The 27,255-nt window shown below is 43.4% G+C and overlaps 1 protein-coding gene across 2 annotated transcripts in view; it reads left to right on the forward strand.

The window, feature by feature from the left end:
* VSTM4 (V-set and transmembrane domain containing 4) overlaps positions 1-17,762 on the forward strand; it is a 78,126-nt gene extending 60,364 nt beyond the window's left edge. For both annotated transcript variants that reach the window (XM_037497895.2, XM_037497896.2), the window contains one exon: positions 16,389-17,762. In XM_037497895.2, the coding sequence (XP_037353792.1) occupies positions 16,389-16,514 (126 nt within the window). In that variant the 3' untranslated portion in view covers positions 16,515-17,762. The remainder of the gene's footprint in view (positions 1-16,388) is intronic.
* The last annotated feature ends 9,493 nt before the right edge of the window (positions 17,763-27,255 follow it).

Genomic DNA, 27,255 nt, shown 5'->3' on the forward strand with positions numbered 1-27,255 from the left:
AGCTCCTCTGCAGGAGCTGGGCAGACATTGGGATTCTTTCCATAGAAAGGAAATTGAGGCAGTTATATGCATTTCAAAAGCACATTCTGTTTTATAGAAGTATTGCCAGTTTTAATTCTTTAAATACGAAATTACTCCCTTGATCAATTAAGGTCTGAAGAGACTTAAAAACTTTTATAAGATTTTCCAGAAATGAGTGGATTGGGAAACCAGTTCACACCTCTAACAATGCACACCCAAAAGAAAAGAGCTAACTTGGGATGGGTTTCTGTCTGACCAGAGTCAAAAATATCAGGCCTAGCGTCTGCAGATTTTGGTTAATATTAAGATTTATTTTCCCAGTAGGCCAGCATTGACCTTAGTCTCAATTTGGTCGATATTTATCTCTCAGATCAATAAGTCTTGATGGTAGTTGAAACTGAAGTCAATAGCTACTTGTTGACTCACACAGACCTTGGTGGGTAATTTAGAAAATAACTTGGAGGCAGCTTTTCTCTGGGGTCTGTTACCAGTTTAAGTGTTTAATTCTGTAATTGTTCCATTTTGCCACAATCTCCTTAAAATAGTGCTTCCTAAGTGATCATAGGCCAGAGTCTCCCAACCCCTCTTTCCAGAGTGATATTGGCAACTGCTCACCCTGGGAGATGACCTGCCCACCCCCTCCACTGACTCTGAAATAGAGGGAGAACTTCATCTACTGAGCACCTACCAGACACAGGCTTCTCTGCAAGGTGCTTAACCCTAAAGCCGGCTCCATTCAGTCATCTCCCCACCCAAAGGGATCCTGTGGGCCCTTGGGCTCCTCCAGCAAAACAGCAAGCATTTGTCCTTGTTTTTTCACCCTCAAAGTATTAACAACTGGGGACCTTCTCTTATGTTTCCAAGATGACATGCCTTTCAGGAGAGGTATATGTACCAGAGATTAAGAGTGATTGGAAGGTTTACAAAAATCGTTAGGACTCAAGGAGATAAAAAAAAGTGAGAAAGGTATTTTAGACATTTTATAATGAAGGTATTAAAACAACCCCCCCCCCCTTAACAAAACAACCAAACATAAAAGTCTGCTTTCAAACTTAGCTAATCAGGTAATGAGGCCATTATCATTATCTTCATCAGGCAGGTACTTTCTGACAAGGTGATCAGTCTGTCTAATGGCCTTAAACATTGACAGTGAGGTCCTGTTCCCATATATCAAGAGTTCTTCATCCTTTAGGAGACAGGGAGCACTTTCACAAAAGTCAGTTTTCTTTTACATTGGAGTTGGGGGATGGGCATTGGCTCAAAAGACTCCCTTGAGGCTTTCTAGGAACCCCTATTTCCTCCTTTTTGGTTAGATGACCCTGCAGGAGAGATCCTGCCACCCTTGGAGCTAATTCACAAACTTTCAGGAAAACCTGCCATTGCTTCCTTGTTTCAGAAGAAACACAGAAAGCCAGAAGCACATATGATTTATTTTTATTGCATTAGGGCAGTTATTGATTTGGAGGCAGAGTGGAGGAAGAGCGAACAGTTTCTGTGATGTGGAGGCAAGACCTCAGTGTTTAAGGGAGAACGGCCACAGGAAACATGAGTTCAAGAGGACAGTCAGCATCCCAAGCTAACTAAAAGGGAAGCGAATACAGCCCTTTAGGCTCGATGACCTTTTCCACGCTCCTGCCTCCATTACTGTCTCCACCCTCCTCAGTGAAGACCATTCAGTGAAGCCTCCCTCTCTGTCACTCATGTGTCGCCCCCAGTAACTGTGAGTGTCAAGCCATCCCTGTTCTCCAAGGAGAAAATGATCTCTTGTGTACAAAAGACCAAAAACAAAAGAAATTCAGGAGCTTCATGGGCTTAATTACCATGAATTTCCCCGTGGGTCTCCTGCATCCTGTCTCCCCACTCTGATGCATCCTCCACATTGCTGCCTAGGGATTTTTCTAAAACACAACTCCAACCATGTCATTTCCCTGCTTAAAATACTCTCGTGGCTCCCCTTGCCTCCAGGATGAAGCATGGTTTCCTGTGAGTGGCATACAGTGGGCTGGCTGCATCCTCTGTCTCCCATTCCTCTCCTGTACTCTGTATGGTCCAGGTCCTGATACGTGTGGCCCTCATGGGCTCTGTCCTGCTGCCCTTCCCCAGCCTCCCACAGAGCTGCATTCATCTCCAGCATGTGACTCTCCCATCCCCTTCTTTTGGAGGTCTCTTGCCCCTTCAGTGTCTGTTTCTCCATAAATCTAGGGTCACTCGGGCATCAGCATTAGATATACCTCTGCATGTCAGTCACCTCCCCACGGCCAGCCCCCTGGGTCTTCTCAGTTCATCTTTATTTCTGACTTCTTGAGACTGGTAACCTTGTACCTGACGGTACACGTGGGTCCCCTGCCATCACCCCAGCTGACTGCTTCCCCACATGACTGCTGCTCCTCCCCACATGGCTATTCTGCTTCCCTTCCTTGTCTCCAGAGTGTTGGCTCTTTCCAGGGTTCTCTTCTCTTTGAGCATGTTGCTTGGAAGAGTCAATACTCTCCGAGGTCCAGCAGATACCTGCGTAGCCTCTCAGTCCCCTAAGCTGGGTCTGCAAGCCAGTTCCACACTGCTGCTTCTCACTGATGATGGGACACTCACCCAGCGGGCCCACACGCCCCAGTTTCACCACAGCCCACACCAAACTCCTTACCATCACCTTGTCCTGTTCTACCTGGGGTATTTCTGCCTCAGGCTGTGCCACCTAAAACCTTCATTTGCCTTCCCCACCCCTGTGTCCACTACTGTGTGTGACTTCTCAGTGTGCCTAGCTTGTCCTGTTCTTCCTTTTCGCTGCCTTCCTGCCACAGCTGGCTCTCAAGCCTAGCAGTGGCCCAGCCATCTGACTTGGGGCTCCCTGGGGGCTCCCACGGCACCCGGGCTTACCTGTGTTTTAGCACTTTCTCCTCCACGGTGAAGTCATGTTTACCTCCTTGCTTGACTTCTTCCTCCTCTAGAACAAACTGGCTCCTTTTTACAAAGTGACCTCTACATTTCTGATACCACACAGGTCATATTATATATGGATCTGAGCATGTTTTCATGTTCCTGTCTCTCTTTGGAGGAAATGTCTATTCTTCTCATTCTTTAATTGGGTTTTGCTATTGTAGTTCTTTCTATATTTTAGGCATTAACCTCTTTTTAGATATATAATACTCTTCTCTAGGGAATTGTGACTCTCCTTTATTTCTGAAAATCTCTAGATGGAAGGGTGTGGACCTCTTCTGTGACCTCCAATTCTGACATGTAGGAAATATTTGAGCAAATACCCATCACATTTAAAGCAAACTTGGCTCCTCTCATGAATTCTGAAGTATCAGAGCTTTCAAGACAGACAGGCAGTCGGACAGGCAGACGGACATTCACTCCCTCATAGCTGAGCGGGAACAAGTCTGAGGAACCGGTGGTCAGCCTAGGACCCAGATACCAGGCCCTGGTCAGTGTATGCCTTGTGTCAGAAAAGAAATCCCTTCCCCTGGCTCAGTTTTCACTATTGAGAATATACTGCCAAGACCAAAAAGAGAGAGTTTTTCTCTGATTCAGTAGCAGAAAAGGGCTTTGAGGCACATTAGAGACCAGTGATAGAATTCTGAGAGGATTTTAATAATAACCCAAATCCCAGCAAAATTATTTCCAGAGGACACGCATTTCAGGTTTCTTGAAGGATGTTTATAATAAGCCGGAGAATTTCTCTTGTTGTCGTTAATGTGCTAGAACTGGTTTCAGTTAAATTTTACATGAAAAGGATATATTAACCTGCATAAAATATGTTCATAATCTCGATTTAAAATTAAAAAGAAGAAAAAACCCCACAACCACATGTACAATATATTGCCCCAAGTAAAAGCCTTGGGAAAAAAACAAAAACTTTGCTTGTACCACGCTAGTACCATTTTTACAGAGATAAAAATTCTATGCTCCCCTCGGTACACATGCACATCCCATTATTGTCATAGGGAGTTATGTATGTCGCTGGCAGGAAGAATAGATGCCGAGGTTTCGGAAAGGATGAGAGTGGGGGAAACAGAAGTCTTTTGGTTCCATGGGTTTCCTCCCGCCCAGAGAGCAGGAGGCTGGGGCTTCCATACATGGGATCAGGGAGGCAAGACCAGACCTCCCCCAAAGTAGAAGTGGGAACATCTGGTATCAGGGAGCCTGTTAGCCCTGTCACAGGGCTGTCATTTTCTGGCAAACCATGCAGTCAGTGCCAAGGACCTGCCTCCCACTGTCCTCATACAACTACCAAGTCTGATGCTTGTCAGCTGTGTCAGAGGCCGAAAATGATGGGCTCTGCTTTTATCAACAGTGGGCCAGGTGAAAAAGTCTTTCAAGACTTCATAAACAGTCGTTAGGAACCCCCTTGGAGACACGAGAATCCTACTCCAAAGTTGCTGCAGAATTTGTTCTCACCTATTCTAGAAGGGGAATCAGGCTTTGAGCTTTGAGGAAAAAAAGTGACTTTAAAATTGACCTTGAAGATTGTTTCTCCTGTTTACTGCATCATTGATTTATTCAGATAATTTTTCCAGTCTGCTACTTACTCATTCCCTGAGTATTGTCTGAGTGCTTACAGGCCGTGTGCAAGGTCCTGGGACGTGAGCTTTGGTGTGTCTTGACAAAGGTGAACAAGTGGCCGAGAGGTGAGCTGGAACAGGGGATGACTAGGTCTGGAGGCAGGATTGGAGGTCTGGCATGTGCAACCTCACCTGCTTGCATAAGGGCCACCCTGTTTTCCTGGGCCCCAGGGGCCCCATTCTGGGGCAGGCCTGTCCCCGTGTGTCTGCAGGCAATGTCCCTAAGATGTTTTCCATCTTAGCTCAGCTGATTTGCTGCCTTTATTGGGCACTTCATTGCTGGGATCATTGCACTGCTGGGAAATTTTTTTTTTAGTTTCTTCACTCTGTTTTATTTTTGTAATCTCATGAAACAATATCACTTGTGCTCACATTTGATTTTTTTTTTTTTAAAGCCGATTTCATTTAAAACCTCAGTTTTGAGTGCAAAGCACTTCAGAGTTGTTATTAAAAGACTTTTTCAATCTCAAACAGAGAATACTAGAAATGAAGTGCATTTTGGAGGAAAAAAAAAAAGGAAAAAAATCATCAGCATATCTGCAGCATCAAGCTAAGCATCCAAAATATCAAGAAGAAAATCTCTATATGAAATTCTGATTTTAAAACAAACTAACAATTTAAGAGGACTTTTTTTCCCTAGCCAGATTCAGTTCTAATTTATTATTGTAACTTCCTAAAGCTGAATTTATAAATTGCCTGTAAGTACATGTGATGTGTAAGTCAATATGACAGTGAATGAATTTATGGTGAGAATTTGGGGTGCATAGAAAGATGAAGAATACAAACTATACATTTAGTCTGTGTGCCCATTTTCCATATTACATATTAATTCAACGATATGAAATGCCTACTGCTATTTTAGGTTTGGTATTAATGCTTGGTTTGTGTATTGTGCATTGTATCCTTCATTTAATGCTAGTGGTGGTGGTGGTGATGACGGTCATGGTGGTGGTGATGGTGGCTGTGATGGTGGTGGTGATGGTGATGATTGTGCTTCCCCTGCAGCCACTGGCATGACCCTGTTATAAGTGTCTTTATTATCTCCATCTCATAGATGAGGCAGGGAAGGCAAAGTGAAGAAAGCACAGGCATAAAATGCCCTACCAGGAAATGGCAGCGCTAGATCTGACCAGCACTTTATCCCGCATGCCAGTTCTTCCCCACTGGCTTCTTCTGCCTCTCATCTAAAGTACCCAGTGACTCCAAGTGCACTGAGTCTCAGGGTATTTTCTGTTCAGACCTCACTGCATGGGTTTTTATATGATAAAAGCTGCAATGGTGATTCAAGGTAGGGTGCAAGAGTGGGGATGACAGTGCATCATCCCCAATTGTTGCAATAAAAATTGAAACGGTTTCTTAGATTCTGATTTCTCTTATATGGCCTCTGTTAGGAATTGGGCTTTTTTCTTTTAAACATTTTTCTATGTCTATGCAAACTTATATCTATGTGTATACACAGTCAGCAATCAGTGTAGGTCACGGTTGTGGAATATGACAAATTCATTTCTTTGCCGAATTCCCTACAAATAAGAATAATCCTAAAAAAATGTTTATACAATGAATTGTTTTCTTGTTAACAATATATCAGGCTTATATTTCTACATCAGGACATATAGATCTACCCCATTTTATTTGTAATAGCAGTGTTACAGTATCATTTCTTCATCCCCAATTCCAATTTTTCACTCTGCATCTATGCCCTAGTGAATATCCTTTCACATATATCTTTGCTTAAGATGTTTCTGTAGGAGACATTTTCTGCAAATTGAATTGTGTGAAAATATATCTGCATTTTCTAATTTTGATACATTCCAAATATGTCTTCTCATTTTATTCTCTCACCAACAGAGGACGAGAGTGATTATTTCCTTACACTTGCCCCAATGCAAGATATCATTTATCTGTCTGTATATGTATGTAAGCTATCTATCTATCTGTCTATCTATCTATCTATCTATCTATCTATCTATCTATCTATCTATCTATCTATCTATCTATCTATCTTCATCATCATCTGTCTGTATTTTAAACTATTTAATCTAAATCCATCTGCACATTTTATGACTCCAAGCAGTAAGAATGCAGGTATCTTAATTCTCAGTAGACTATCCTCATAGACACCCCAGTAGGAGAAAAGTCTACAGTTATGCTCACGATTTCCAAAAGCATTCCTTTCTGCATTCCTGAGACCAAGGGAATCCACAGGAGGGTTTCAAGTGACAATCTCAAGCTAGTTTTCTTTCATTTTGCCTTATTCATTTTTCATTTAAAACATGTGCCAGAAAGTACTTGAGTCAGGTAATGTATTCCAACCTGGTCACAGCCAGTGATGTATTCCAACCTGGTGAGAACTCAGCAGAGCAAATGTCTTGGGTATCTTGAAATCACACCTTGTGGGAGGATTTACACATGTAAATCAGCATGCCACAAATCAGAGCTTTTTTCTTGTTGAGCCAGTCGCTCAACAATTTACCCACATACCCTTAGGCTCCACAGTGCACAAGTTTGCAAAGTCACTGCTTTCAGGGAACCGAGTGGTGTGATAGGAGGCCAGGTACTCTAGCACCAGCTCTGCAGCTCACTAGCTATTGACCCCAAGCTTACCATTCTTTGCCTTTGTTTCTGTATGTTTAAAACAAAGATGATAACAAGAATACCTTCTAAGTAGAGCTGTTATTCCACTAAGTAAACATGAGGTGCTGTCACTGATTTCTGTGAGAGAGAGAGCAAAAGATAACCAAATGGACAGTACAGTGCCAGTACTTTAAACATGAGGTGCTGTCACTGATTTCTGTGAGAGAAAGCAAAAGAACCAAATGGACAGTACTTTACAATGCCAAGGGGTGATCCGTGCTCTGCAGAGTAATAGAGAAGGGCAAGGTAGCCAGGGAGGGACTGTTCAATGGGGAAGGAGACTCCTTGAATCAAAGACTTGATAAAATGAGAGAGCAAGTCACAGTGCCATGTGGGGGAAAGAATATTCGAGGCAGAGAACACAGCCTGGGCAAAGGCCCTGAGGTGTGCCCTGAACAGGTAGGGCTGTCCATGTGTGTCCAAGAAACAAAAGGAGACCAGTTTGGTAGGAACACTGACTAGCAAGGGGCTCATGTGGTTGCTGAGGCTTGAGGAGACCCAGGGTGAGATCAGGAAGGATCACGATCCTGATAAGCACACTGAATTTTATTCTAAGTATAAAGAGAAACCATACAAAGAGAATTTTGTATGGAGCAGTGGCATGGGTTGACTTATCTTTTTAGAAGATTTCCCTTTCCCACTATTAAAAAAAATCATTGGATTTATTAGGTACTGGCTTGAGACTTTGTGGCATCTATCAGCATCTGGCACATAATATTTTCCAAATGACTTCTGAGTATCTTTTCTCTGCCTCTAAGTATTTCAACAACACTACTTATTAAGACAACTCTTTTTCATTCTAAAATGTAATAATAATATTAATAACAATAACTTGCATAGCATTTTTTACCTCCCAGGTAATTTTCTAAATACATATATGCATTAGTACATTCAATCCTCAAAATTACCTTTAGGGTTATTTGTGATTCCCATTATAAATGAGGAAACAGAGAGGTTAAGTAAATTACCTGAGGTCACACAGCTAGTAAATGGCAGTGTTTGTCACTGAGAGTCCATTCTTTGCCTTTGAATGGATCCTTATATAATCTGATGAATTTAGGGGAGTCTTAAAAATTATCATCGAATAGAAGATTGTGTGTTTTGGATGAAAAATTTTCAGAGTGCACTCCTATGTAGAAGCAGATAACCAAACACTGTTTTTCTATGCATAAATAATCTCTTGACTAATACTGCCAGTAAAAGTACTTTTGGAAGGCAGCTGGGAAAACATACGTCTGCAGTCCATGGGGAAGGGCAAATGAGTGACTGTATTAGATCATGCAGCTATCAATGTTCCACTACGAAAAGCTTCAAATATCAGGACCCTCCCCAAGAGCATTATCTGTAATTAGATTTCAGTTTCCAAAACATGCGTTGGTGAGATCCAGAGACGATCATGTGTCTAATGCCTTGTAAAGCCTCAGCCCTTTCTATGCATGGCTAAGAGGTCCTAGAGCTGTCTCTCCTTAGAGCAACTAGCCAGGGGCTTGGACTTTCTGTCACATCACACTTATTCTGCACTTTGCCAAATGCCTTTGAATTCATCAGACCCAAGAGAATGATATGAATTTGCTCTGCTCAGGATTTCTCAGTGACTTCATCCCATCCACAGTGCCAATGAACTTGGGCAGAATTTTGAAATGCTCATCTAAGACTTACAAGTTCCAGCTCTTTTCTAATCCTTCCCAAGTCTTAGAAAACACAGGGTCATTGACCATCATTGGTTACATGGAAGCTGGGAAAAGAGGTGGGGAAACCTGAGCAGATGTAATCAGTTCCTAGGCATACAGGTGGTGGAGGCAACAGAGGCCTTGGAGAACACCTCTGTCCCCATGTGAGATGATGTTCTCTAGGCTCTGGTTCACATCTTATAGATGCAGCTAAGTCAGCAGTCATGACTACACGCTGAATTTGAATTTGCGGGGAGAAATGAATTGCAGCCGCCAGCTCCAAGTGAGTTATGTCAGCAGAGCCAGAGATGCCAGTGATGATCTCAACTTGGAGGAAACAATGATTGTGGACCTGGTGTGTGACTTCCATGTTTACCTTGGAAAATTCCCCTGGATTTTTGTTGTACCCCACTGACACATCCTCATAATATTACCTTTTCTGGGGGTGCCTCCAATTAAGAGTCTTGCCACTTCCCACACAGACCAAAGCAGAGTCTGTGCCCTTGGACCTTCATTCCACCTTAGTCAGGGGTGCACCTGCCTCTTTCTTGGAGGATGGAATTGTGGTGGGTGTGAGATGGCAGAGAGAAGCAAGGGGTCACCTGAGGCATTTCAACCAGACTCTCCTCCTTTGTTGTCCATTCCTATCAGTGACAGCTCAAGTGTCTGCCCTCAAGTCCCCCATCACTCTGTCTCTCTCCAGGTCCCCCCACTTCTGGTGAGAACAGGGTCCACTCTCTTTTCCCTACTAACCCTTTAGCTGGAGACTAACACTGCCCTGGAACCTAGTGGGCCTGATCTGAAAATTCACCTTCCCATGATCTGTTGTCTTTGGAAGATCACTGTTTTGCCCCTTGGGATTTCAGGGACTGCTGTGTGTCTGGCTGACTCATCTGGGCATATGGCATTTACATCAGAGCTGTGGCCACAGCCTTTGATTGCATATATATATATGCATGCCAGTCAGCAGACCTGTGGAACTCAAAATTAAGTTCATATCCAAGGCCTATTGATTCTAACAGGACTGATAGGGACTGTGACCTCATTTTCTTTCCTGAGTCTGGACCTCTGGATACCTGCCTTCGTCAAATACAGTATCACTCTACCTCCTTGGTGGCCAGTTAGATGGTGGATATTGCAAGGGGAGAGTTGTTTTACCTGGTACTCCTCTGTTGAATAAAAAATGAGCACTTATCTTGAAGGGGGAAGAGGAAGTCTGCCCTCGATAATATGTAATACTCTCTGGGGTAAATAGATCCCTGATAGTGCAACTTGGTAGAACTGCAATCACATTTTTTAACTCTAAGGTGACGTTAGCATAAACATCCCATGTCCTAGTTATTGATCTGCTGCTGTGATAATGGTATTACCCAATTGAACTTCTGACATCGGAGAACTTGCAGTGGCTGCAATTGCATTTTTCTCTTATTCCTGCAACTTAATTTGACTTGCACCTCCAACGGTGATCTCTATGAAAAATGTTGTTTTGCAGGAGTCTGAATAGAATGTTAAATCAATCTCTCTCTGCCCCTCCTCATCATAAGAATGTTAACTTTTGGCTTGAATCCTAGAAATATACCTACAAAATGAAATCCTCAGCAACTACCATTAAAGTGTGGTGTGTTCCCAAGAGACACACAACTTTCAAGTTCCTTAGGGTTACCTTTCAAGAGTTTGCCGTATTAAGTCAATCCTCCCACGTGGGTCTGCTTTCCATAATCATCACTCTTAAACTGGGGGATGAGAACTCACTTGAAAAGTGGGGGGTCCAGCTGGATGCTGTCATCTGCTATAGCAGCATCTTATCACAGACAGAACAGAAGGATGGGGCATGGGAGACATGACATTTCCAGCTCTGAAGCACGCATAATCACTAAGTCACACCTAGAGTCTGGAAGGTTCCATTTCTCTGTCAGAAAATTGGTCTGCCTGGTAATTCTCTCCTAATTCGTCAGAGGGCAAGTATGCTAAGGGGGAATCTAATTAGTCAACACTTAGTTCAAGTCCAGGATTGGTGTGTTCCTTAAAGATAATGAAAAGGTAATCCCTGGACCACTCGCGCCTACTAGAATGACTGATATTATAAATACTAACAGTACCAAGTACTGACAATAGGAAGAACAAGTAAAACCCTCAGATATATCTGGTAGAAGGGAGACATATCTGGTACATTGGCTTTGGACAAATAGTCTGGCAGCTTCTTTTAAAGGTGAACATAGACTTTCATGTTATCCAACATACCGCTCCTGGGTGTTTAGCCTAGAATAATGAAAATCTCATGCAAAAACCTACACATGACTGTTTATAACAATTCTATTCATAATTATTAAAAACTTGAAATAACCCAAATGTCCTTCAGCCAGTGAGTGAATAAGCAAGCTGGTAGGTTTTTCACCATGGAATACAGGTATACCTTGGAAATACTGCAATAAAGTGAATATCAGCTGGGTTGGCTTCTTCTGAGACCTCTCTCCTTGGCTAGTAGACAGCTAGCAGCTCCCTGTGTCTTAACCTGGTCTGTGCTCTGTCTTGTGTCCTAACTTCTCCTCTTACAGAGACACAAGTCACAGTGGATTAGGACCCACTCTAATGACCTCATTTTACCTTCATTACCTTTTCAAAAGCCCTGTCCCCAAATACAGTCTTATTCTAAGTATTGGGGGTTAGGGCTGAACATTTGAGTTTTTTTCCAGGGACATAATTCAGCCATACAATTAATTTCCTAGAATCCATCCATTATCTATCAAAAGCTATCCAGGGCTGCTAGTTCGCATAGTTCTTGGTGACTTATAAAATATTCAGAACATATACAAATGGATTTTTAGGTGACTTTCCAAAGAGAAAGAGATGACAACAAAGCATGTTTAGAAAATTCTAGAGGACTCTGTCAGGACTTTTCCCAGCAGGGGAGTCCACTGTGCTGTCTGTTTCTGTCCCCCTTTGCATTCCATTGAAGACAGCAACATCACACGCCAATGCAAAGCTCACTTCTGAGGCCTGGAAACCCAACTTTGAGTGGTTACTTTTGTATTTTCAGTGTAATCTGAAGCTGTTGTGAGAGTGTTTGTGAACAGCCAGTTCATGATTGTTTGTTTTTTGCCTGAGTTATAATGTCCTGTATACTTCTATACCCCCGAGAATGGCAGGGGCAGCCACAGATCTTGGGGTCAGCACCTGGTAGGGAACTTACAGAAGAGCTGTTTAATTCATCTGAAGAGATCCACATACTATGTTCCAGTTTTTGAACTGCTGTAGACCCTAGGACTGATGCCTTGCTTAAAACCAGAACAGGTTTCTATTGTCACTCCTGCCGATATCATCTAAAATACAGGTTGGGCCCTGTGGCTGGTCCCTCTCCTCCCTCTGCCCCATTGCCATCATCCACTTTAACCATTCCCTGGCTCCTGTTCTATGATCTTACCTTGTCTTACTGACATGCCATGCCAATAATTTTCTCTAAGCTATTTTTCTCTCAATGCACCTGAACCTTCCACGGAAACATCAGCACAAAGAAGGGTAGCTTGGTGAAAACTGGTAAGGAGTCCATATTTGCCCCCTTTCATTGGCCATTTGGAATTTATTTCCAGTTAAATAAGCTGGGAAATGTAATTAAGCACATGGTTGATGGTGATAGCCAAGTGTGCATGCCAGAAAAGCAATAGGTCCTTTACAGGTGCCAAGGACTGATATTATACATCTTCTTTTGGAAACTGTATAGACTTCACAATTCAGAGCCTCCTGTGTGCTGCCTCATATCTTCAATCAAATTATTATATTCCAGAAATATGCATAAGGGAAATGATTCTACACATTTTATGGTGGGTTGTTGCTTGTAGCAGTAATTGAAGTACCTTTCCACTTATGAAAGTACTAATTTTATTTGTTTTTATTGCTTTCCTAGATGCAATTATTTATTTAGTGTGCTTTGGCTTTATTAAATTATGTTTACTATAGGAACATCATAAAAATGTATGAAAACAACACATCAGCCAAGCCAGCCTGGTGACCTGTATTGAGAAAGCTAGTGTTATTTTTCATATCCAAACATAATGGAATAACTTAAGAATAAACAGATAATCTACGCTAGAAAACAATGCAATTTCTAGGTAATGTAATAAAACACCTGGACAATATGATTTCATAAATCTTGGTTCTAAAATTTACATGAGTTGGGTTTTGCCCGCTTATTTGAGGACACTTGGCATTTCTAAATGGAATCATTATAATGTGAAATGTAATTAAATCAAAAGGCAAGATGGAAATGGAATTTTTGTTGACTTGTAAGATATGGGCGACTAAGAAGCAATGTAAAGACATTGGTGTCAAAAGACAAGAGGCTCCCATACCTATAAATGTTCCTAACTTTACAATTAAAAATGGCTAGACAATTTGTAAAGCTGGCTTGGCAATCAACCTTTAACAGAGATTAACTATAAGCAGTTCTTGTCACTATTAACGATGCTTCATCTCAAAAGAAAAGAGGCTTTTTTTGCTTTTGGCAGTTTTTTGAAAAGAAACATACACATACACACATATGCACACACACACAGAGCAAAACAAAGCAAGGATTACAACCAAAGCCAAAACAATGAACAAAAGTGGGACCACGTAAGTGAAAGTCATGTGTATGTTATGAATCTAAGTTAGTGACCAGCTTTTATTTTTCTAATTATGAATTTAAGTTCATTAATGTGTTGTTGCTTAAATGCATGTACTATAAATGGTGAGTCATCCTCCAGTCTCTGGTTTCCTTCCCCAGCTGGAACCATGGATATCGGTTTCTTGATTTTCCAAGCAGACTCCAAGGGTTTTCTAAGCACATAAAATACACTCATGGAAATCTACTCACCTACACCCATATTTACAGCAATGATGGCAAATCACATAGCCTGCCTGCCTTGAAAGTCTGCAGCGCTTCCTCCGCTGTATGATCCCACCAGTCTCCTATCAATGCCTGTTCCAGGGCTTCTGGCTTTTTGTTTGCACCAAGAAGCATTTCCACCAACAATATACTAGAGGATCTACTTCTTTCTGTTTCTTGTGGCAGTCTTTTTTTTTTTTTTTTCAATTTTTAATGTTTGTCAACATGAAAGACAGAAACCGATATCTCAGTGGGATTTTAAATTGTTATTCTTCTTATGAGGGAGGTTGAGATCATTTTATATATATATATATATATTCTTTTATATATATATATATATATATATATATAAAAGAATATAAGAACCTTTGTATTTCCTTTGCTGGGAACTGTCTGGTCCTGTTGTTTTTTAATTTGCTTGATTTCCTAATGGATTGTTGGCCATTATCTTCTTTCAGCTGTAAGTCTTTCTAGATGAGCTGAAAATATTTTCCCCATTTTTTCCTGTCTTTTGCCATTCTTTAGACAGTATTTGGCTGCAGAGAGCATGAAAATACACATATATTTTTCTATTGCTTCTCAGCTTTGTATCATACTTTAAAATACCTTCTAGCCACCGAATTTAAAGAAAATACTCCCTACAAGTTCTCATAGTTCTTTTTTTAAAAAGATTTATTTATTTATTTTATACAAGAACTTGGGTACAGGCCAGATGCACGGGAGGGTGAGAGGACCCACCAGAGACAGAGTGGGGAACAGAACAGGCTGACTGACGAAACACACTGCTGAGGGGAGCAGCGGGCGAGACAGGAGAGGTCTGCTGGCCATGTGAGTTGCCCCGAGGCCGGCGGGGATCGAACCGGCACTGCAGAGGCTGCAGACAGCTTCACAGCACCACGCTCAACCACCTGTGCCACCAGGGAAGCCCTCTACATAATTTTTTCAAATCCATATGCCATTTATCTGGTGGAAAGAAGGATACAAGGATATGATTTTTCTTTCAAATGGCTACCCAGGTATCCCAACATCATTTATTAAAAAGTGATGTTTGGGCTTTCTCATCAGTCCCATGGACTTGCCAGTACTGCAGGACCATAACGATGGTAGCTTTGTATCTTTAATATCACTAGAGTCATGTCACCAATAATGTCATCATTATTTCAATAGTGTTCTTTAGCCACAGTAAGAAAATATACACCTATGACCATTTTATTTAAAAATTGTTTTTAACAAAATTTTAAAATGTTTACTAACTGCTTTTCTAGCATCTATAGTTTTAACCACATGATTTTTCTCATCTGTTATTATTGTGAATTATATTAATAGATTTTTCTAATATTGAATGATGTTTGCCTTTATGAAGTAAAATCAACTTGAATATGATTATCTTTGAATTGCTTCTTTATTCTCTCTGATAATTTTGATTTAAATTTTATATTGATAAATGAGATTGTTCTAAAAGATAGGATGTTTTTCTTTTTTCTTTTTTCTTTTTTTTTGTGGGACCCTCGCCGGTGGCCCGGGAACAAACCGGTGCTGCAGAGGCTGCGGGCAGCCTCGCAGCCCAGCGCTCAACCACTGCGCCACCAGGGGAGGCCCCGGATGCTTTTCTTTTTAAAAATGCTCTGCATCAGTTTAACTACATTGAAATTATCTGTTTCTTAAAGGAATTTCTTTTAGAAATTTTTCTATAAAATTGCTCAGACCTGGCCTTTTGGAGATAAACAAGGAGCTCTTTGACATTATTTTCTCTCTTTTTTGATAATTACTGCAGCCCGTCTTTTAGCGTTAATATTTATAATTTACCTTTACCTGGAACAATACCCATTTTATTCTATACTTCAAAAACTTTGTAGTAAGTTGAACAAAGTAGTTTTTCTTTTAAAAATTTCCTTCATTTACATTATATCCTCTTTCATTTCTTATTTTATTCATTTATATGTTCTTCTTTTATCTTGATTATTTCCAGTTTGTTTTATTGTTTCCAAGCACAAGATTTTGGAGATTTTTATTTATTCTACTGCTTTTATTTCTTGATTTGTTGTCTGTTTTTAACTTTATTCTTCCTTCTGCTTTTCTTTCATTTATTTTTCCCCTCTTTTTCTTCAATTGGATGTTTGCTCCATTTAAGTCATGTTGTTTAATATAAACATTAAAGGGTATAATTTTTCTCTTTAGTTCTAGAAATTTATCATTGCCTTAAAGAGATTCTGAAATTTTAGTTTCATTCAGGTTAGTTTCTAGATAGTAGCATTCTAGTTTTATTAATTTCTAGAATTTTTTTATTTTTTATTTTTTTTTTTTTTTTGGTTTCTGCCTCTGCTTTTATTTTTTCCTTTTGGCCAGAGACTATTAATTACATTATTTTTACTTTCAGAATTGAGGCTTATTTTGTGACTTAATATTTAATCTTTTTTTTTAAGTGTTCTATGTCAACTTGAAAATAATCACAGTGTTCTGTGTAAGACAGTGAGATCTGGCTTGATATGTTATTTAGGTTGTATATATCCTTTAAACTTTTTTTGTCCATTTGTTCCTCTTTGAAGTCCCCAAATGCTTGAAAATGCATGACTGATGAATAACTGTGTGATGTTGAAGTCCCTGTGGTCAGCTAGAATTGTGATGTGTTTTGTTTTATAGCCAAAGATTGCTGAGGAGAGCTTGACCTACGCAGAGCTGGAGCTGATCAAACCCCACCAGGCTGCCAAGGGCATCCCCACCAGCACTGTCTACGCTCAGATCCTGTTCGAGGAGAACAAGCTGTAACGCTGGGTGCTGTTCTGTGGTCCTATTTAATATCTGCCACCCCAGTTATTTATGAAACCTTGGAAACAAAGTCCTTATTTTTGTATGTTCACTTGTGCCTTCCGTGTGGTGAGGACCCCCTTTGCAATGGCATTCCAGGTGCCTTCAAAGAGGTACGAGGCTCTTCTTTGCAAGAGAGCCATGACCACAGCCCTTGGACAAATCTCTCAGGACGAGATTTTTCTGGGTCCAAACTCTGAGAGGCGAGGAATGTGATTCTGGGAGTATCTGAGATTTTCTTCTGAGCCAAACCCCTTCAAGTTTTCTTTGTGTTTCTCTGGGTTTTAATTTTTTAAAAATCTTTTTTGAATCTTCATTTTAATCTTCTTCCTGTATCCATGATATCAAGCTCATAGTATATAGCTAGAGGAAATGCCATTATAGGCCCAAGTGTGAGATGGTAGTAGATATGTAGTAATTGGTTTTCAAAGGATCAGATAACATTGGTCGGGCAGCCAGAGCAGAGCAAATTGCTTATCGCAAGCAGTCCCTCAAGATAGCATCTCTTGTTTCTAAGAGACAATCTGACCCTGGCGTGTAAGGGCACGGGACAGATAGGGGTGGGGGGGCCTGAGGTTGAAGCTAGCAGTGAATGTCCCTGAATACCCCAGTGCCTGTTTCCACACCCATGATCACCTGAGGCCACCAGACAAGTAGGACACCATCCTAAAGGGCTCCACCCCTTTAGAAGGGGGGCTATACTGCTATGGAAGGTTCTATTCTCCAAGAAGTTCTTACCCTTTTCCAAAAGGAGCCAGGGAGTTTATCATCAATTGACACTGTGGAGGAAGGGGGTCTCATGGAGTGTTGCCAAGTCTAAATGTCCACTGCTATGAAAGCAAAGTCTTTTGCCTGGTCCCCCAGGGTAGGAGGGTAGAAAGTATAAGCTGGGCTGGAAAAGTGTTTCCTGAAGGCCCTTTGTTGCAAACTGCTTTGTCCAGCTCTGTGTGTGAATCCTCATGGGTTGGGATGGGGGTCAGGGAGGGACGTGTGGACTATCAGTCCATGGGGAAGTTGCTCTGTGGATCTTTGTACACACCTGGGATCTCACTGACGATGAGCTCATCCTGGAGGAGTCATCCTGCCAACTGTGTTGTTCAGGACACTTCTTGAAGCATGAGTGTGCTCTGGTGGTTGTTTACTGCACACTACAGAAATTATTTGACTTTGTAATGGACTGTGTATATATGGTAAATTATATATTTTTAAACACAATTTTGCATGTGTTTTGTGTCTCTCTATGTAGCCATGAGGATGTGCTTGAGTTTCTTATCCTTTATTTGCCTCAGACTCCATGCTTGTATAAAGTTGACTTAGCTTCTCATAGAATTCTTATAACAGGACAATGAATATTGCAAGATTCCAGACACTGTAAATTGCTGCAAAACATACGCTGTTAACATTCACACTAATATCAGTCCATATTTTCAAAATGCAAATGTCTTTACTATTTAAGGCTCTCATTGCAATAACTCTAAACTGTAAATATTTGTCCATGAACTCAGCTCAGTAGTAACACTCCCAAACACCCAGGATAGCTTTTGAGTGCCTCTCATGGTTTATTGGAAAGGGACCAAATTGGGAGCAGGTAATGATTTTCCAGAACCAAAAGCAGCCTGACTTTATAAAGAGGAAGTCATTTTCTCTGGCCTACACCTGCATCTCATTCCCTCCCTCTCTGCCAGATTTCAAGATAGTAAATAAAACACACCGCTTTTGAGGAAGAAAAGTCATTTGGCAAAACTCATTGGCATTTCCCAGAGCATCTCTTTAGGAGAGAGAGAAGAATATATGATTAGCATACCATTCATATAATTATCATCGGCATCATACAGTAGTTTATCATGGCAGTGTGCCAGCAGAATGCGGCTGTATGGTATTTTGAGGAAGAGGGTGATTTCCTGATTTTTATTATAAGAGTCAGATGGGATAGTGGGGTCCTGGGGATGCCTGATGGCAGTGAAGAATAGGGCATGTGTAGGGGAGGTGATGGGAGAGGGCAACGAGGTTAGAGGTCTCCAGGCTTCTACAGTCCTGAATTAAACTTCGATCGTCCCCAACCATCTCCTTAAATTCAGTGGGAGTTTAGGGTCATGATATGTGAAATGAGTGCATTCCCTTAAGAAAAGCTCGGGGTTTTAGGAGCTGGAAGCTGTAAGTATAGTAAGTCATTGTTAAAAATTTAGTTCAGTTTCTTTCTCCAAAATTCTGGTTATAGCTGCAAAAACCCACATGAAGGTGTGTGAGTGAGGGGCCTGCTGACACCGAGTTTAAAGGAAACTGCAAGACCATCACCTCCTGCTAAAAATGCACCCCGGGAATCACGGGAGCTAGGGGGACACAGATAAGCAGAGCTTGTCCCACTGCTACCTCCAGAAACAGGCCGTGGGTGTTCAGCTCAGAACGAGAAGCAGTGGATGATTTGTTCCTGGTGCTTCTTTGAGATGGTAAATCCTGACATTATTGTGATAGCAAACTAAAGAAATGGATCCACTCATTCACTCTCTGTCAGGTACACTGTTACATATGTGTGCTTTGACATTTCTAAAGATAATCAAGGAGACGCTTAAACTTGATTAGGGTAATTCAGGAAGACTCTGATGTGATTTTACCGTAAGGCATCTTCTGGTAACAACTATATCTATGAGCAATTTTCAAAACGGACATTGCTTGTCCATTTAAATGAAGCTAAATAAGATCCACTGCTCCAAATGCTGGGACGCTTCCAGGCAGTGTGCAGGTGCTCTCAGCATTGGTGGCGAATTTTGGGGAGGTCATGCCTAATGTAGAATCTTGGCCAGTAGCAAGGAGGTGAGAAGTTGTTTTCACCTGATGAAACCATCTTGCCTAGTTAGAGCTCTGAGCCTCGGACTAAAAAGCCTGCATAGGGAGCGAGGGGATTTCTTTTTGTCTTTTTTAAATATAATTTTTTTAATATTCTAAATATATTTTAAGATATAAAATGTATCCTGTTTTGCTCAGGGATTTTCAAACTAATGGTACATATAAGGCTACATCTTAGATTGAGTTCTAAACAATATTTTGTTTAGAACTTTTTAAAAATTTTATTTTATGTATTTTTTATATCATTTTTCATTTTTGCACAATATATGAATTTGGAAGGGATCATGCTCAGCGAGGGGATTTCTTTGGAACTGCATCTTCATTAAAGCATCCTGGCTCAATTAGCATATAGGGCCAATAAGAAAAACCAGGCCTACCCCCTTCTGAAACTTGTTGGAATGAAAACAGCCTGGGGCCGCTTCCTGTAGTTTCGTGCATACTCATCTGGGTCATCTCACACGTCAAACTTAAAGATTCACTGGGGTTAAGAGCACTGAACTGGTTACACTTTTATTGTTCATGCCCTTGTTCATCACTCAGCCTCTGGCATGCATGCTTCCAACACAGGCTGGGCCAACAAGGGTGCCCAGACCATGAAAATGGTGCAAAGCCTGTGGGCGATGATCTGGGTCAATCAGAAGCATAGGACAAAGAATCATCTTCCTTTGGGCAGCTGAGCTGGGATACCACATCACAGATCTGCCTACAGCAACATCTGTCCAACAGAGAAGTGGTGGCGAATGAAGGAGAGGCTGAGAAAGAGGCAGGGCGGAGTGTGTCCTAGAAACAGAGAACCCAGTCCCCAACCACTAAAATCCCTTTGCTCTTTCTTTCAGATCTTTTGATTCAATAAACTACCCTGTTTCCTACTATCTACATTCTACTTTTGCTCTAGCTTGTCAGAAGGCAAAAGAGAGAATTTGGACTAATAAAGTATTCATCATAGTTGCTTCCTAGTACAGGAAGCAAAACAATTGCACTGAGCCCCTCAATCCAAGGAGCCCACTCACACCATGTCCAACAACCAATGTGTAGCCCCCAAGACCGGCTATGCTCTGCTCCCTCTAACTGAGTGAGCCTCCTAGGGGCTCCAAAAATTCCCTTCTCCATGGAGGGGTCCATCAGGAGTCAAGACTGATGCTCTTCCAAAGGAGGGGCCCTCAGGTTCAGAGTAGGGACACCAGCAGGCCTGGAGCAACCCAGAGGCACAGGGTGCAGATGCTTATGAATCATGTCACTTGGATGTGAGAGGGAGAGTTTTTGTGCTGACTGGTCCAAAGTATGGGCTGGCTTCCATGTTGACCGTGCTGCTTTACCAGTGTGCCTGACCAAGAGACCTGGGCAGGGGATGGGAAAACCCAGTTCTGTGTCCTTTAAAGCTCGTAGTAATGTGAGGCGGCCACATGGTGAAGATGCTGACACCACCATCCACCCCGTACACTGGACAGAACATGTTTAGTGGATGGAAAACAAGAAACTCATGGTTTGGAGGAAGGGTCTGCCTGAGCTATGGTGGGGTATAGATGGATAGGATAGACTAGTGCTCCCTAAACCCTAATGTGTGCACGAATCACCTGGGTCTGGTTTAACTAGATCCTGGCTCAGGAAGTCTAGATTGAATCTGGGAGTCTGTGTTTCTAACAAGCTTCTAGGGAATACCCATGTTTCCAATGCCTGGACCACACTTTGAGGGGCAAGGATGGAACTTATTGGAAATGTGGACCTTGACCCCATGGGGAGAGCCACAGAATAGAGGTCACAGCTGAAGCCTTGACAGTCGGCAAAATCACCTGGGAGAGGCACCCAGTGAGGTGAGAGGATGCCTGGATCCGAGCAGGGGGCAAGCTGGTACCCTGGCGGCAAGTCCAGAAGAAGTTGAGAACCCTGAAGGAGACCAAAGAGAAACAATTGATCCAAAGAGCAGGGGGTGGCAGGAGAAAGCATCACTGCTTCCGGAGAGTTTCTGGAAAGAGGAGGGACATAACGTGTGAACTCCACGGAGGTAGAATAGAGTACAGGTTGAGTCTTGCTCCTTCTGAATTAATTGTACATTTCACAGTTTCAGAAACAGTTTGTTTTGCTGGGGAAAGCAATTCCCCAAGTGCAGGAGCCACCAGACTTCGGCTCTAAGTCCCATCTGCTCTGCTCAGCGATTTTTCTCCAAAGCAATCAGTGTCTTTCCATAGGGTGGCAATTTGGAGAAGATGCTTAATTAATGCACAGGGTGGGGTGCAAGGGTGTTTTCTGCTTCTGCTGTTGTCATTGATAAAAGATGACTTGGTGCTTGCTTTCTAATAAACACAGCTCGATTAGCTTCACACCATTTTAGTGTCTGATTGTTAAATGTTAATGTACTGCACCCTATAGTTTTAAATAGAATTAGAGATGTTTACAGCTTTGGTTAAATGCACCTTGTTCTTCCACATTAAACTTTATTGCAAGTGTCCTCCATCTGCAAACTGGAGAAAAACTCATTAGTAGCTGGTCTGTGTGGGGGCCATGGTGGCTGCAGAAAGAACTAGCCTTTTACTTTCCTTTATTATAGCTTTCGAGCTGGTGGGGTGTGATGGTGTCCTATTTATGAGTATGATTAGAGAGTCAGACTCCTGGGTCTATGGGTGAGGGGTCTTAGGGAATCCATGAGCACCTAGGGATTTTTTGCAGAAGTTTGTGTTGCGTGTGTGATGGTCTGATAATCCCTTTAGTTTTTTAACAGGGTCCATGAACTACAAAAGGTGTAACCTTTAGAGACTCCAGACCAGGGCCCCATAGCACATCATGAGGACGTCTGTCACTTCAGCTGTGGTAAGCTAGGGCGATGGGAAGGTAGCTGCTATTTGGTGGCCAAGACTGGTTGTAACAGACTATTGACTCCCAGCCCAGTGACCTCCCATGCACCTCAGCCCTAACCCCCAGACTAACCACTAAGCTCGGGCTCCAGAAAGCTGCCTGTTGCCACTTTTCTCCTGGCTGCATGAACCCTTGCCTCTTACTGAGCTGGTCTTTGACCTAAGTAAGGGTTAGGACTGCTCAGCCTCCCACTTATAGGATCTCTGAGTCCTTGTCCTTCCTCAGCTTCTCCCCTGCAGGTTCCCAGTTTCTACAGTACCCCAGTTCTCAGTGTCCTGTGATTGCACCCAGCCCAGGTGGTCAATGTGGAATTCTCGAACATGTTTTGGCTGTTCCTACTCCTCAGCTGTTGACTTTGGTAGGTGCTACCTGGCAGCACATGGTGGCATAAGTTTGCGAGCAGTGCAGGATGGGAGCAAGTCTGGCATAAGTGCAGGATCAGAGGCAGCAGAATGGAGTCCTCTAACCCTCAAGTGGCGATTGGGGTTCTGACTACACACTGGCAGGTGAGCATAGCCAGGATTGACCCTGGAGAGAACACAGGTGAGCCCCTCTGTGCACTCTGTGTCAGTGGAGCAGCAAAAGGAAAGACAGTGTGTTCCCAGATGGGAGCTGCCTCTCAAGTCGTGTATCATGTGCAGTGACAGGCTTGATCTCTGCTCCAGACCACAGCAGAGGACTCCCTTCACTTGAAGACAGTGACTGGGCATCTAGGAACATGACTCCTTGACTGAGTGTTGTGACTAACAGACCTTAGAGATTGTCTGCTTAACCCCCCTCCTGTCCTGGCCTTTTAACCAATGGAATCATGATTTAAAGTCACAAAACCTCATTAGTGTTCACCAGGAGCAAAACACAGGTCTCCTCTCCGCCTTTCCTGAATTCCTCATCCATTCTACAGATTGCCTCCCCTCCTCCTCCACCCCCCAGAGGGCAGTAACATCTCAGCCTTTTCCAAGGTAGGCTGGCTGGACAACATCCGTTGGAAGGTGACAGCTGATGGCCAGTAATGAAAATAAGCAGGGTAAGCCTCTCAGTGGCAGGACAGATCAATACAATCTAAGCAAGTCATCAAATACAATAATCTTCTCTCCCTCCAGGGAATTTCGGAGGTCAATGTTCAGTTCCACAAATCTTTACTGAGCACCTATTACGTGCGGGGCAATGAATGTAGATTGCACAGCCAAGCAGCCAAAGCAGCACAGCCAAGAAGCACATTACACCTACAATGGTTACTGCTGGCAGGAAACTTGCAAAGTGCTGGGTATACTTTTAGGGGCGTGATAGTGGCATTACTGCTGTATATGACTGTGAGAAGTGGGGTTTACAGCACTTCAGTGGCTCTCCCCAACCTACACTGTAAATTGCAAAGTTGCATTAAAACAGAGTTGCCCACTGCCCATCCTGTGTCTTTCCTGTTGCGATCTGTCAGGTATGAGACCAAGAAGGACATAACCCCAGTGCCAGGGCACAATGAGGAAGAGGTAGGGGTCAGGATGGACTTTTTGGAGGAAGTGTCCACTTGAGCATAGCTTTTGTGAAGGAGCAAGAATCTGCCTCCCTGGTGGTGCAAGGGGTTAAGATGCAACCTATGAAGCTGTCTGCAGCTACTGAGTTCGATCCACAGCCAGGGAGGAACCCACATGGAGCAGCAGATCTCTCCTGTCTCACCCACTGCTCCCCTCGGCAGTGTATTTTAGTCGATCTGCCTGTACTTTTCCCTGCTCTGTCTCTGGTGAATCCTCTCACCCTCCCCCACCAACCCCACACCTCTGGTTTGTACCCCAGTTCTTGTATGCATAAATAAATAAATCTTAAAAAATTAAAAAAGAAAAGAATCTGCCTGAGCAGAAAGCAGGGGCCTCTCTGGGCTGACTATCCCCCACAAGTCCCTTCTGCTGGGAAGTATAGCCAGACAGCAGGTGTCAGCCCTGTGTGCCTTTCTTAGGGGATTGCAGAGTGAGGCTGCCTGGGAGCCTGGGTGGACCACAGTCCCTCCAAATAGGATTTCAAATAGTGGGCAAGCAGGTGGGATGTTGGGCACTGCCTTCTTTCCCTCACAGCTGACACTTAAAATAGCCTTACTTTACCATCCGGAAACTGAGGTCATTCAGATGTTGGGAGTAAAGCTGGAGGAAAAAGGAAAATTTACTGAGCCCCAAGGATGGCAAAAAGAGCAAAAACACACATTGCAGAGAAGTTTATTACTTTAAACTTCCTAAATTCTCAATTCTTCCCACTCCCACCAATGAAGAGAGCTTGGTGGCCTGGTTGCTTTTCAATTTGATGTGTTCCCTTGATTTTGACAGATTGAGAATTTATGCCAATATCTCTGCACATGGTTTATTCTAGATATGTGAGTAAAGAGGAGGCCTTTGCTTCTGTTCAAGGCTGGCTTGACCATCGATGGCATATTAGTGGCAAGAAAGGTTAAAACGGGGCTTGGACTTCCCGAGCTGTTAACTTGCCCCTCCTCAGATCTCTGGAGAGACCCAGTTACTCCACTGCCTTCTCTTGACCCTCTGTGGCAGATTCTGAACAGCACCCACAGTGCTTGGGGTCAACAGCACCACCTGGTGGCCATCGCTGAGAACTTGCAACTTTCCCCTTTCACGGGTCCTTGCTAGGGACCTCCTGCCTTCTTCCTCCACAGTCCCTTTCCTTCCGTCTCTCCTCTCCATTTCCACACAGTCTCTTCATCATCCAAGCATGGCCAAGTCTCCCTCCTTCTCTTCTTTTTATGTTGTCTCTCTTGTCCTCTCTTGCAGTCCCTCAATTCCATTTGCAAGCAAAACAATTGTTTGCCTCGCCTGCCTCCAGCGGACTGGGAGCCCAGCAAGCTCCTGCAGAACATTCTCTCTGGCTTGGGTGCCACAATCAGCACCAGAGGCCGAAGGAGGTCAGTGTCTGACCTTGTTGTCCTCCACAATTTATTTTCTCTTGCGGCTGTCCTGGCTTTTCCCACACAGTAGCGTGAACATGAAATTTAGAGTCAGAAGATGGGGTCCAAATCTTGGGCCCACCTTTACATGGCTGTGTGTCTGCGAGCAACCATTTGGGCTCCCTGATTTGCTGTGTCCTCATGTGAAAAGTAACCAAGGCCAACAGGATTGAAAGCAGTACCTTGGTGGAACAAGTCTGCCTCTGCGAGAGAGGGCAGGGCTGGGCTCGTGGTTACTAGCCCTCCCTGTGGGCCTCCGCAGACAGAAGAAGAGGGGCAGGGATGTGGAAGGCTCCCAGAAGGGCTACCCCCAGAAGGAGCTGCTCTCAGACCCAGGAGTGGGAGGTCCAGCACCCAAGGCTGGCTCTCCCTTCAGCTTGTTGTCAGCTCAGGCTGGGGATAAACACAACTGATTTTTTTTTTGTAAGATTTATTTATTTATGCATACGAGAACTGGGGTGTAAGCCAGAGGTGTGGGGGGTGAGAGGATTCACCAGAGAGAGTGGGGAGCGGAACAGGCAGATCTGATGAAATACACTGCTGAGGGGAGCAGCTGGTGAGATAGGAGAGGTCTGCTGTGCCATGTGGGTCAGCTCCCTGGCCAAGGATTGAACTCATGCTGCAGTGTCTGGAGATAGCTTGATAGTGCTGTGTTTAACCCCAGCACCACCAGGGAGGCCCAAAGACACCTGATATTAATGTGACCTGTGTGCATGTAGAGCACCAGGCCTGGTGTAGGGGCACCTCTGTTCCTCGCTCCCAGGGTCTTCTGTGGGGCCGAGCGACTGGTCTCCAGCCCCTGGTCATGCTTCCCGAGTACATTGTCCTCCTCAGACTGAGCTCCCGGGGAAAAAGGCACTTTGATGATGACTTTCTGTTCTCCAGGGGACAGGAGGCCCACTGAGGCAAGCCCTGTCTACTTTGTCACACGCTATCCCCACCCAGTACCAGCCTGCTTCATTATACTTAGAAAGGGCATGAATTTGGGAGGTACTTTGCAAAGTAAAAAAAAAAATTAAAAAGAAAAAAAAAAAAGAACCCATGTGGAAAGGATATTTTTTCCTATAGATTTTGTTCCTCCCTAAAGGCATCCAAATCCTCTGCCCCAAACCACATTATCCAGAGCTTCCACAACTCAGCAAAAAGACACTGCTATATTTATCCTGCTGGCAGCCCCCTCTGCCAGTTTCCATCAAAGACCAGCCTGAAATAACACACTTGCCTGGGGGGGTGACAAGGCCGCAGCGGTAGGCAGTACCCTCTGACTGTGGTCTGCGGTGGGGGGTTTAACAGGAATCCTGGGACATCTTCCATCTCAGGACCCCTCAGAGGTTCCTCTCCTGGGGGATAAGAGGCAGCGGAGTCTTTTCCCAGAGAAGCACTGGATCAAAATGGATCAAGAGGTCGGCTCAGGAACAGCCCCACATTCTTAGAACTCCCCAATACCATATGGAACCGTGGCCATCAGAAGACCACAGTCGTGGTCTGGGGAAGAGACCTCAACTAGCTAGGAAGACCCCTGGCCTGTTCCCTAGGCAGTTTCAGGTAACACGTAGAGACTTAGACAATACTAATTTCCCCGGATGAAACCCCCAACTCGAACAAGGTAACAGGAGTAGCTTCTGTTTGTTAGTTGCTTATACTTTGCAAAGGGTGTTTCTGGTATATTGTTTCTCCTCCAAATTTGACATGTATTTTCTTAGTACAGTTTCTGAAGAAGGGTCGGGGTTTGGCCTAAATTCCAGCCACTTGCAGCCTTCCCTGCTACTGCAGAAGAGGAGGGCTGTCTCCAGATGTCTTTGTACCCCAGCCCATTCTTCCTGCTCATGTTTCTTGTCCGTGTCAGGTTGCCCTTTACACCGCAGTGGTGCCACATCACCATCTGCCCTGCAGCTTGTAGCATTCAGCCAGGCTCTGTGCTCTCAGAGGCTCGCAAACTGACATTTTGCAACAGAAAGAAATAGAATGTTTACCCACCGATGAGACCCTGTACGGCTTTGCATCCTGTCCATCGGCTGCCATGGTCCTCTGCAGCATCCGTCATTCCCACTAGGACGTACGTATCTT

This window comes from Talpa occidentalis, unplaced genomic scaffold (genome assembly GCF_014898055.3).
Source record: "Talpa occidentalis isolate TD23 unplaced genomic scaffold, MPIMG_talOcc4v2.1 talOcc4.8, whole genome shotgun sequence".
NCBI classification, from domain to species: Eukaryota; Metazoa; Chordata; class Mammalia; order Eulipotyphla; family Talpidae; genus Talpa; species Talpa occidentalis.